The 13,257-nt window shown below is 31.4% G+C and overlaps 1 protein-coding gene across 1 annotated transcript; it reads left to right on the forward strand.

The window, feature by feature from the left end:
- The first annotated feature begins 7,926 nt into the window (after positions 1–7,926).
- Positions 7,927–8,448, forward strand: LOC112722045 (uncharacterized). The gene has a single exon (XM_025773027.1). The coding sequence runs from the start codon at positions 7,927–7,929 to the stop codon at positions 8,446–8,448; it is 522 nt and encodes a 173-aa protein (XP_025628812.1).
- Positions 8,449–13,257: the final 4,809 nt, after the last annotated feature.

The raw sequence follows: 13,257 nt of genomic DNA on the forward strand, positions 1-13,257 counted from the left end.
ATAATATGTTTTGTCTGTTTAATTTGTCTTAATTCTTTTTTGGATTGTATTTTTTTTTATATATAAATAAATAATAATGATATGATAGGATATATTTCTAAGTATTTCTAAGTTCATGATCGCAACTTTATTATATTCAATCCTGTCTTAACCGTATATTAGTTTTCTTATTCCTATCCAATTCTTATTTTGTTTTGTTTGCTTTTTTTGGTTTTTTGTTAAAATTGATCTGTTTTTTCATGTATCTTATCTTTTTATAATCTAAATAAAGCTAAGTTCTCTAACAAAATAATAAAATAAAATAAAAAATAAGAATAAAATAGCTACTTATTTTTTTTTATTTTAACCAATATATAAAAGTTAAACCCTTCAAGTTATGTAATTTTATTATTACTTTTTTTGAAAAGACAAATAAACTTGTACTGGTGATACGCTTTTAAGGACCAATATCACTTTAATAATTTGAAAATTTTCAACATTTTATTATATTCAAAATGTATTCTCCCGTCTATAACCAACAGCAAAAGTTAATTAATCAATTCGAAGTGAATATTTATTTGTTGAGGTGTTCAAAAAAATAGTTTGTACTAAATTATAATTTAGTCTCTAATATTTTCTAAGATAAATTATTAGTTTTTAATAAAAGAAATTGATAAAGGGTAATAATATATGTATCTCAGAAATTGTCGATATGATGATGTGTTTTAAAGAGGTTATGCTCCAAGTAACCATGATGTTAAGGAGAGAATATGGAAGAGAAGTGAAGGGTAAAATACTATTTCAATTAGCATCATAATAAATATATCACTCCCTTATATTTTTATCTTGTACCTTCATTTGTTACATCTCAATATTTTCTAGATCCTCATTTTTATGTATATATGTAACAAACAAAAATATGTATAAATGTATACCGAAAGTCACCACAACAGTCCTATATATAGATGTCTGTACCAATAATTTCTTATATAGTCATAGTTTTTTGAGGTCATATTATATATTCTCACCACAAAACTGATTTGAGAGACCTTATGCGATTCATTCCACCACGACAAATCATTGCAGGTCACCAAACACATTGTTTCACTAAATTGAGTTACTATTGGATTAAACCCGATAGTAAATGATGCACCAATTTAATATATTTTTTCTCCAAAAATTACCGGCAGATTTATTATCGAAAAACAAAATCTACCAATAATTAAAAAATCTTACGAATTCGACGTGGTTACTGTCGACAAATGCGACAGTACTCAACATTTTTCTTGTAGTATTTTCTGCCTTTTGCGCTTGTTTCACAAATCTATATTATTTTTTGTTTTCTTAATCAATGCGCAAAGAAGCGTATATATGATTGGTTATATAATTAAGTTCAATTAATCATATAAATAAATGCTAATATATTTTTCTATTAATTATTTTAATGATTCCAAAATTCTAAAAACTTATTTTGACGTAAATATTTTTTCAAACAGACAAAATGTCAAAATTTATAATTATTATTGAAAATAAATCTATATTTTAAAATATTATTAATATAAATATACAAATTTACTTTTAAATATGAAAAAATATCCAATTAATTTTTTTCATCTTTACCATATTTGAGTCGGTGCAAAATTCAGTTGATTTATTTATTGCTAAATACACGTTTATCATTACTGTAATTAGAATTGTAAAATATAATTAATTAAAATTATTTTTCCTCGCTTCTTTTATTAATAGTTAAGAATGGTAGATAAAAAAAAGAAAGAAATTTTGGTTAGAGCATCTTTATCACTTCAATTTTTTTAGTGTATTAAATTACTAATTACTAATTATTTATATCTATGCATTATCTTTGTTGAAGCATGCACATATTTTGTATTTTAATTATATTAAGCACAAACAATTTAACCATAATGGCCCATTATTTGAATTAATTATCTAATAACTCAATTTTTTAACTAAATTATTGACCATATTATTATATAAGTATATAACTATAATCAATCTAAATTTTTAAGTACAAGAACAAATATAAAAATATATTATATTACAAGGATAGGTATGATCATTTACGCTATAGTTTGAAAAATTAGACAAAAATTTTTTTAGCATAAAGATTTCAAATAGCATAAAGATTTCAAAAAGTCTTCTCTCCTTTGAGAGGTTCTTTGATGAAAAATAAAATTAAGTGAACCAAGAAATTTTTTATTAAATTTAGACTAAAAAGATGCATTGCACATGATATTTTTTGTGAATTTTTTTAGTGTATGTTTGAGGATCATTATTTTGATAAAAAAAAAAATCTTTTTTTAATAAAAAATATCTTTTTTTATTTTTTAGTGGGTTTGATAAATTTTTAGTAGTAAAAATAAAAGTACTAGAAAAATAAAAAAACATCTTTTTTGAGAAGTTACAATTTATATCTTTTTTTAAAAAAAAAATTTCTTAAAAAAAATGTTTTATAATCATTGATAGACAAAAATATCCTTACTAAAATTTAAAAAAACACCTTTTACCCCTTTCTTTCACGAATGAATATACTATAGGAAGATGTTCACATATGTCACTCTATTTGTTTGGAATATGGTATTTCAATTTTTACAACCATTGAGATATATATTATATAATATATGTGGTCAAGATTTAGTGAATATAAATATTGTGCATATCAATCACAAAAGGTCTACAAAAAACCTACAACGGATTTTTCCTTTTTTCAATATGGAATGGATGAAAATGTCCAACCTACCCCACTTGGTCTGTTTCCGGAAATTATTTTTGATATTGGGGTGGAAATGGAATTTTTTAGGATTATGGATGGATAAGGGTGTTATTCTTAAATGTAGAACTTTTTTGTTTAAAATGTGAAAATCGGACCCTCCGATTTGTTTGGGAATAAAAATCGGACCATTCGATTTATTAGGAATAAAAATCGGACCCTCCAATTTTTGATTTTTTTTATAAAAAAAAATTACAACAAACAAATCAAACTCTCCGATTTAATATTAACAAAATTTTAAAAACTAACTTACAAAGTAATCGGACAGTCCGATTACTGAATCCCATATCAAAATAAAAATACATGTACCACCAACAGAATTGCATTACACACATTCATCTTCCATAATAAAATTTTTTAGCCGTCTGTTTCATCGTAATATACAATGAATCCATCTTGTCAATGATTTATATGAATTTTGTCAAGCCATTTTTTTTAAGCCCTTTTTAACAATAAAATTTTATTTCTTATTTTTTAAATTAACTCTTAAATACATATGTTATCATAAATTTTATAGAATTAAAAGTTTATTAAAAAATTGATGGAAAATAATGTTAGAATATTTAATTTTGCTCATTTTTTTATTTTTCTAAAAAATTTTTAATTTGTGAAAAATCTTAAAATTTATTATTTTATATATCATTTTCATATTTTACTAACAAAATAACAAAATATATATTAAAAATTTTAGTCATATTTTACAATTTTATATATGAAAAATATGTAAAAATATTTTACTTAAATATTTCACTTCTATATAAGTGAAATATACACAAACGGAACCAAAGAAAAAAAATATTTTGAATCCTACTATAGAAAATTGTATTTTACGTTAAATGTATTTTTTATTTTTTATTTTTATCTGAATTATTTTTCAAACGTTACATTAAATAGCTTAAATTTGTTGTTTTTTGCACTTTAAATTAAAATAATTGAGTTATTCTTTTTACTAGGGGTGTGCATGGCCCGGCTGGGCCCGAAGACTCGGCCCGGTCTCGAATATTTTAGGGACTATTTTAGTGTGATTTCACCGGATCTAGATCCGGTCATTATTTCGGGTCGGGTCCGAGCTATGGCTTGGGTCACTCAAAGTCGGTCCGGTGGCTCGGTCATCTTACACAATTAATATTTTGTATTATTAGTGATGGATGATGGCTATTCTTATGTGGAATTTAAGTATTGTAAATCTTAATATTTTGTGTTATTAGTTATTATAATACTATAAGTTAATGTTTTATGTTTAAAATGCATAAGATTTTAGACTAATGCATAATATTTTGTTATTTATATTGATTTAAATATTTGGTGTTATTAGACAATATTAGTATTGATTATGGTTATGCTTTAATTTTAGAGAAGAGTTGGTTCTTGTTATATTTTTCTAAGTGAATTTTACTATGTCAAATAATGGTTGGAGTCTTGGAAATTTGGATATTTTCACATGTTAGCTTATAAGAAGGTATCAAGGTAATATAGTGTTAACGGCCCGGTTTTCACCCGGTATAATTGTGGCCCGAAAGTGTATAGGTTTCATCGGGTCTAGGGCCAGGTTCGGGTCTAATAAATAGGCCCAGTATATATTTCGGACCGAGTCTGAATTACATCAAACCTGATTTCACCCGACCCATGCACACCCCTACTTTTTACCTTGTAAATCTCAACTCTTTCTTACAATTTTTATTAATTATTAAGATTTTTTTACAAGTTTAAAACTATTTTCAATATATATCGTGTAATATATGTTTTTTTATTTTTGTTTTTAGCATATAAGTTTGTTCACTATAAATAAAGAGTCTATCTTAATTAAAATATATATTTAATATTAATAATTAAATAATATTCTTTTCATATATCATTTTGTTAATCTTTAATCTTTTGAGACCAAATTGGTAATTTTTTTTTTGTAAATTTTGATTTGATATATTCATAATTTGCTTTTACGGATTTTATTTTTAAAAAGTAAAATTGTTAAATTCTCGAGTTAACTTTTAAATTCTTACAAGTTTACGAATTTAGATTAATAAAAGAAATAAATTTAATAATTACTAATTTAGATTTGAATAAGCTAGGATGAATTTGAGTAAATTTCATAAATTCACATAAATAGGTATAAATTGGATAACCTTCGAATATACTATATATTTTAAACCTATTTTGGCCTCTTAAGTATTAAAAGTTGTAATTTCATAAAAAAATTACCTTTAAATTAAAATTTTAAAATAAAAAAACATGATATCTAACTATATCTAATAAATTTTAGTTTTTAATGTCGCACGATTTATGATGATTTGTTCAAAGATAGATAATCAGGAGAGAGAAAAAATATTTAATAAAATAAAATAAAATTTTATATATTGAGTTTTGATTGCTTGATTGATGTGAAAAAAATAAATTATAAAAGGCTTGAAATTTTTTATAGCAAAATATCTATTATCTATTATATATTTCTAATTTTACAATTAAAATATGTCACATATCACTCTCTTATTGCAATTAGAATCAAATTTTTTCTTCCAAAATTAAGAAATTTTCATCTTCTCCTTACTAATTTTACAACCAATTCATCTCATTGCAATTGAATTCAAATATTTTCCTCTAAAATTAAAGAATTCTCCTATCCTCCCTCTTCCTTCCTCTATTTCTCTCGTTCCTTTAACCACTCTATCTATTTTATATATCATTATCAATATCAATGACTAATTACTTATTTGACAATTAAAATATGCAACATGACATTCTTTAATTGTATTAAAATTAAAATTAAAATTAAAATATACCTATATTATGTATTATATATTACTATCTAATTTAGCAATCAAATGTGTCACATGACACTCTCTTATTAAAATTGAGAGAAAACATTTGTTTCAAAATTAACAAACTTCCTTCCTAAATTCTCTCATCTACCTCTCTCCATTTTTCTATTTCTCTCTACTATTTTTATTCTATATATAATTTATGTTTTATATTAGTAATTTGACAAATCAAAATATGTCATTCGATATTTTTTTATAATTAAAATAAATATTTTTTCTTCCAAAATTAACAAACTATCACTTTTACTCTCGTTTTTCATCTTTATCTTTCTCTCTCTTTTCTCTCATTCGCTATTTTTTCTATTTTTCTCTTCTACAGAAAACAAAATGAACAAAATAATATAATTTAAATAAAAATATTATTATTAGTGTTATTATATGCATATATAATTTTTTAGTTTTTTATTTAGTTTTAAATTTTCACCGCTTATCTTTTTAATTTATATTTTCATTTCTCTTCTTTCAAATATTTATTACATATAATTTGGAGAGAATACTAATGTTATAATTAAAAGTTAGAATCGAGATTCAATTGTTTTAAAAAATTAATTTTGAGTTAATTTTATAACTATCAGTATAATTTTTTTATGCTAATATCTAATTATATTTTTATATACATAGAGAGAAAAAATATTATTTTGGGCAATTTACCTATATAAAATAAATGCTTGAAACCTTTACCTGATTACAACAATTGAAAACTTGTTTCGTGAATGTCTTGTTTCACTTTCTATATAATCCGTGGGAGCCAACCACGGTTTCCAGATTACACATAAACCGTGGCTGGCAGCAAAGATTTACATGCAAAAAGAGCTCAACGTAAATCGTGGGAGGCAGCCACGGTTTACACTTGGTGAATGCAAGATAGAAACCATTGGAAGCAGCCACGGTTTATGAAGACAAATGTGCATAAAACGTGGCTAGCAGCAACAGTTTATGAAGGGGTTCGAATGGGCATAAACCATTGTGAGCTCCCACGGTTTATGAGGAGAGAAAATCTATATATATGTGAGTGAGATTCAAGCTACTGAGGAGAGATCATTATCACAATGTCAAGTGAGGAAAAGAGTTTTCTTGTCTTAGTGCATTGCTTTGGAAAAATCAAAAGAAGCAAAAAAAATGGTGTGAAGTTCACTGACAGAGAACCATTGAGTGTTTTCATCAGTTCATCAAACACTTTGTCAGATGTGAAGAACAGCATCTTGCAGAAGCTTGGGGTATTTGGAAGCAAGTGGGTGAAGAAGTTATTCTACAAGATTTCCATCGCAGTGATCTCGACCGGTGTTAAGTATGATACCTTTGTGCTAGCGGCTGATGAAGATATTAGGGTTCTGTTTCATTGTGTTAGGAGTTTTCCGGAGGTCAGAATACACGAGTTGTTCGCGAAGTTGGAGGTTGGTGTCGATAGTTCTGGGGCATCAGCTCTAGTTCATAGCTCGACTGTCGCGGGCGGTGCGTCTAGTTCGACGCCTACGGCCCGGCCATCTGTTCTGCAGATTGCATCCCCTTCCTTCGCGGCTGATTTAAAACGAACGGAGGCAGTTGGATCTGTACTGTTGGAGAATCCTGGGGTCTGGCAACAGGCATTTGAGGCGGATACAGGTGGTGCCATAATTCATGAAGATCAAGGCTTTGGGGAACCTGATCGAGTAGAGAATGCAATGCGGGACAATGACTCTGACCAGAAACCTGTAGATATCATTGGGGACAGTGATGATGACACAGGTGCTAATCCACATGCACAACACGGGCCTTCAAGTTCTGGCGCACAGCAGTACCCTCCACACTTCTCCACTCTAAACTTGGAGGCTTTGGGTCAACAGGCGGACGGAGGTGCTACAATTGAGTGTTCTTCTACAGAATTTTAGGTTGGGCAATCGTTCCAGAACTAAATATGAAGCTGTTCTGAATGTGAAGGACTATAGCATCCGTCGTGGTGTTGAGTACCGAGTCTTGGAATCGGATCATCTGAAGTATCATGAAAAATGCAAGGAGTTTGGCAAGGGTTGTACTTGGTTGATTCGCATATCGCTTCATGCACGAAAGGGCACTTGGGAGGTTAGGAGGTACAACGGTCCCCACACTTGCTTGGCCACCTCTATTTCCAGTGATCACCGTCAGCTTGATTACCACGTCATCTATGTGAGGATTTTTCCGTTGGTTAGGGCGGATGCTGCGGTTACGATAAAGGTCTTGCAACAAGCAACAGAAGCTGATTATAGGTTCAGGCCTAGTTACAGGAAGGTTTGGATGGCAAAACAGAAGGCAGTCGCATAAATATATGGAGACTGGGAAGAGTCGTATGCCGAGTTGCCACGTTGGATGCTAGGGGTACAGTTGACCATGGCCGGGACAGTGACTGTGTTGAAGATCTCTCCTGTTCGAGTTGGGGATCAGGTCGATGAGTCTACGGTGTACTTTCATTGTCTTTTCTGGACATTTTCACCCTGCATCGAGGCCTTCTGGCATTGCAAGCCGCTTGTGAGTATTGATGGTACCCACTTGTATGGCAAGTATGAAGGCATGTTACTGTTGGCAATTGCGCAGGATGGGAACTCGAACATCTTCCCGATTGCCTTTGCCCTTGTGGAGGGAGAAAATGCGGAGTCATGGTCATTCTTCTTGTCCAACCTACGAACGCATGTGACACCACAGGAGGGTATCCTTGTTATCTCTGACAGGCATAATGGCATCAAGGCTGCTCTTGAGGATCCCGAGAATGGTTGGCTGCCTCCACGGGCTTTTCGAGCGTACTGTATCCGTCATGTGGCAACGAATTTTAGCCTTAGCTTCAAAGGTAAAGATGCAAGGAGGATGCTGGTGAATGCGACCTATGCAAAAACTGAAGCAGAGGCTCATCAGTAGCATCTGCTGGGAGAACCCGAAACCGCTCATAGAACCATGTGTAGCACACTGTCATCTGCTTGACTTTATTCTGCGGAGATAACTCCCCAAACAACTCGCGGAACCACACCCATGCCGGTCTTCCGTTTTTCATCAGATTCTCAAAGTCAGTCAGGCACCCACTCACGGGCTCCCCATCGATCGGCAAACCCAGCTGATAGGCCACGTCTTGTAAAGTGATAGTGCACTCCTCAAAGGGCATATGAAAGGTGTGGGTCTCAGGACGCCACCTCTCAATGAATGCGCTAAGTAGAGGCTCATCAACCCAGAACCACTGACTGTTCAGCCTAGCCAAGTGATACAAGTCCGCGGTCTCCAGATACGGTATAATTCGATCGTGTAAAGACATATTCTGTTGTCTCCTGACACCGCTAATAATCCTAGTAGACTGCAAAAATATGCATAAGAAAATCCTCAACATACGACCAATATTAACAACATCTAATATAATTTTAAAAAATTATTATACACCAACATTGATTTTCTATGTACTCTAATGATGACAATAGTTCTAATAACGACAACAATAACAAAGCTAACAATACCAACAGGAATCACAAAAGTAACAACAACAACACTAATAATACTAACAACTCGCAATAATAACAATAATAATAATAACAACCATAATAATAATAATAACCATAATAACAATAATGATAATAATAATAACGATAATACTAACAAGTCACATTACTAGTAATAGTAATAATAATAATTATAAAAATAATCAAAATTAAAAGGTCACAATTAAAATAATAATAATATTTATAATAATATTAATAATGATAATAACAATACTAGTATTAATAATAATAATAATTATGAGAATAATAATAATAAAGTTATTTAACTAACCTCTTGGTCGATATATCCAACCACATGCGCAACGCCATTAATCGGTACATACGAGATTCGTCTTCCATCGGTCCACCGCTCAACTGATTCAAAACCTCAATCCGGCCCCATAAACCACAAAGCTCTCCGGATTCTCTCACACCACCAACTTCACAAAATTTTCAATGCTCAAATGTGATCCGCCCTCACCAGCAACGGCTTCTATATTTATACTTGCTCATGCATAAACCGTGGCTGCTTCCAAGGTTTTATGCACACACCATCTTCTTCATAAACCGTGGCTGCCACCCACGGTTTATGTGTTGCATTCACCAAGAGTAAACCGTGACTGCCTCTCATGGTTTACGTTGAGCTCTTCTTGCATGTAAACCTTTGCTGCCAGCCACGGTTTATGTGTAACCTGGAAGCCGTGGTTGGCTCCCACGGATTATATAGAAAGTGAAACAAGACATTCACGAAACAAGTTTTCAATTGTTGTAGTCAGGTAAAGGTTTCAAACATTTATTTTATATAGGTAAATTGCCCTATTATTTTTAAATAGCAAATATAAAAATTAATTATTTTTATTTGTGCAACAAACTTAACGGTTAACACCTAATTAAATGTAAAAGTATACACGTTAAATTATTTTAAATTTTAGATAACGAATGTTAAAATTAATTATTAATAAAAAATTAGACTTTTCATATAAAAATAATAACTAAAAATCTTATTATTTGATTTTTTATCTACAGATACTTTTTTTCGTAAAAGTAGTTTGATTTTATAAATCTTTTGTGTCGTGTATAATCTGTACTATCAGAACAAAGTATACCGTAATTTTAAAAAATTTATATTCTCATAATGTTATTACGAGTAAAAATACTAGTTAATATATAAGCAAAAGAATTTGCATGTTTTAACTTTCAAGTAATCTTTAAAATAAATTCAAATTCCATTTAGATAATTTATTTGATCAAATCAAACTTTATAATTTAATTATCAAAATAATAATTAAATAATAATTTAAAATATATTAAAGTACTTATAAATTTTAAACACAAAAAATCAAACTAAATTTGCCAATTAAAATTACTATTTAACAAAAATTCTCAAAGACATGATAACATGAAGTAATTATCATAATAGTTGGACGCCAAAAAAAATTTCAATATTATTTTGTTATTATATTTTATTATTAACAAATATTAATAATTATAACCATAAATAATGATCATATTGTGAGTCAATTTAATAATCATATTTATATGTGTATAATTTAATAAATAAGGTACATTAATTTTTTTAATGAAAATTATTATTATTATTAACTATCTAAATTATTAATATTTTTTAATAAATTCTAAAATGTTTATTTCTCACCTTATTATCCATATCATTATGATAAAATCTACGTGAAATAATTACATAAATTGTTAAAATATGTTTAATAGCAATATATAATTTATATATATGAAAATATATGAAAAATACGTATGTATTTAGCATTTTTTTTTGCCACGCTACACTTTTTTTATCATCTAACACATTTTACGTTCATTAAGAGGGTTAATTTTGTCCTTCAAATTTCACTACACAACAAATTTGTCTAAAGCTACTTGTTAGTACAAAGGAATATCATATTTCACTATTTCGAGTGCCATTCGAGATAATTTTCCTATACTATATATTCAATGTCTACTTCATGCCTTGAACCTCAGAACCATGTTCCAACTCAAACCGCAGCTCCCTGGTAATCTTTGGTTTTCTTCGTGCTATCTTTTTTTTTTTTTTTTTTTTTATCTATTTTGTGTTTTCAATACATATATGAAAAGTCAATTAACTAATTCATACAAAACCAACGCAACTTTATTTTCTTTTACTATAATCATACGTGATATCTTTTATTTTTGTTTTTATTTTTATAGATGGATTTATATTTTATACAATATTGACTTTGGCTTGATGATTGAGATTCAATCACATTGAATCATTAATTTTTAGTGTTACGATTTTTTAGGAATTTGTATATGATAGTTTAGGAGCATTATTATGTAATATTTTGTCGAATTCACTATTGCAAGATGTAAGACCCAAAACTTTTGAAAAGTCTTATTATGATCAAGTCTCAAATTATATAGTTATTTATAGCCTTAATTTCGGAAATTATTTTTATTAAAGATAATTAAGGCAAGTTGTGATTTATTGAATTTGGGACAAGTTATGATTTATTATCCAATTTGATAATTATTGGATTATTTTCTATAATTATATTATAAAGTTGGTAGTTGTGAACTAATAAGAATTTTTATATGATTCGGATTAAATAATTAATATTTTAAATATTAATACTGTTACTTTGGAAAATAAAGGGTTTAATTATATTATTTCTAATTATTTTGATTTGGGCATTTTATGGAAAATAATTTGTAAGATTGATGAGCAAATAGTACTTTTCTATATAAAATTAGTGCTGGATTTAATTTGGGTTTCAATTACTACATTATTCCCAATTTCATCTGAAATTACTAAAATGTCCCTAACCCTAATTTTTGAAAATGAAACCCTAACCTTGTAAACCATAACCCGACCCGGTTTCCCCCAACTGCTGCAGCCCCTCTCTTCTAACAGCAGCAACAACACTTTCCCTTTCCTCAAACCAATACACTCAGCAACAACAGCAAATCTTCCCCCCTTCCCCCAACAGATCGCAGCACACCCGGCTTTCCATTTCCACGAAAGAAAGGAACTGAGGCAGAGAAGGAGAGGGAGATTGAGTTACGGCTGAGGAGAGGCGGAAGAAAGCTCACCGTGTTGCCGTCACCTCGCCGCCGCGCCAACGCGTCCTACCGTCGCCGCCGTTGATAGCCGAAGGGAGAAGAAGGATCTGTTCGCGCCGTCACCACGTGGTTGCTGAGCCGTGTCGTCGCTGCCATTGCCAACTGGTCCTTGGAGCCTGAGCCGCGCCTCTGTCACCGAACCAGAGGAGATCATCCTTGCTGAGTCGCCGCCATCTTGCCTCTGTCGGCGAGCACGAAGAGAGAGGGATGTAAGAGTTTGCATAGCAGAGAGAGGCAGAGCGCGACAGGCGAGACCATCACTGCCTAGGTCATCGTCTAAACTCGTCATCGCCAGTCGCGTCGTCGCCGTCTCTGTCCAGCGCGGCCGCAGATGATGGGTCGCCGGGAACCGCCACTGAAGTCGTGTGGTCGTCATCCTTGCCAACAGCGAGAGAGGAGCAAGATGAATCCTTCTGTCTCCGTTGTTCTGGTCTGCTGAGAAAGGGAAGATGATGCCTTTGTACTTCACGCGTCGCCAACGAGCACGGAGAAGAGAAGCTGTGTCCGCATCAGTGCCGTTTGAGGGGCTGTGCTTGGCCGCCGTTGTACCGCCCTGCTTCACCATGGTTGAGCTCTGTCACTCCCTGCTCTTTGGGCTTGTGATGTTGCGGGAATCACTACAGGAAGAGGAGCAGGCTGAGTCACCGTGATTTGGGCTGTCGGGAGTGATTATGTGACTTTCGGGATCACCGCCGGAGCTCCGGGCTGAGCTTCTGGCACTTGAGACCCTGCTGCCACCGTGTTCCACCGCCGGTAAGATTTTTGAGTTTGGTTTCTGTTCTGTTGGAATTTCGGAAAGGTTAACGCCGCGTGGTTGTTACAGTTACCGTCACCGGTGTTTTTGCTCGCGATTGTCACTTGGGGTTACTGACGGAGCCACTGCCGGATTGATAGGGAGCTGCGGCTGCTTCATTTTGTTATTTCAGTGAGTATTTTGATTTTCGAAAGCCCTACGTTAGTGTCCCGTACGTGTATTAAAGCCTTTACGGTATTAATGATCTTAGAGTTTAGTAACTAAGGTTGCTTGTTGTAATTTAGAGCTGTTTATGCTGCTGCGAAAATGTGTGGGGCTGTGCTTTGAAGCTGCCTTTGA

This window comes from Arachis hypogaea, chromosome 11, assembly GCF_003086295.3.
Source record: "Arachis hypogaea cultivar Tifrunner chromosome 11, arahy.Tifrunner.gnm2.J5K5, whole genome shotgun sequence".
NCBI lineage: Eukaryota > Viridiplantae > Streptophyta > Magnoliopsida > Fabales > Fabaceae > Arachis > Arachis hypogaea.

Coding starts and splice junctions, on each gene's coding strand:
- LOC112722045 (XM_025773027.1), top strand. CDS start 7,927: ATGGCCGGGACAGTGACTGTGTTGAAGATCTCTCCTGTTCGAGTTGGG.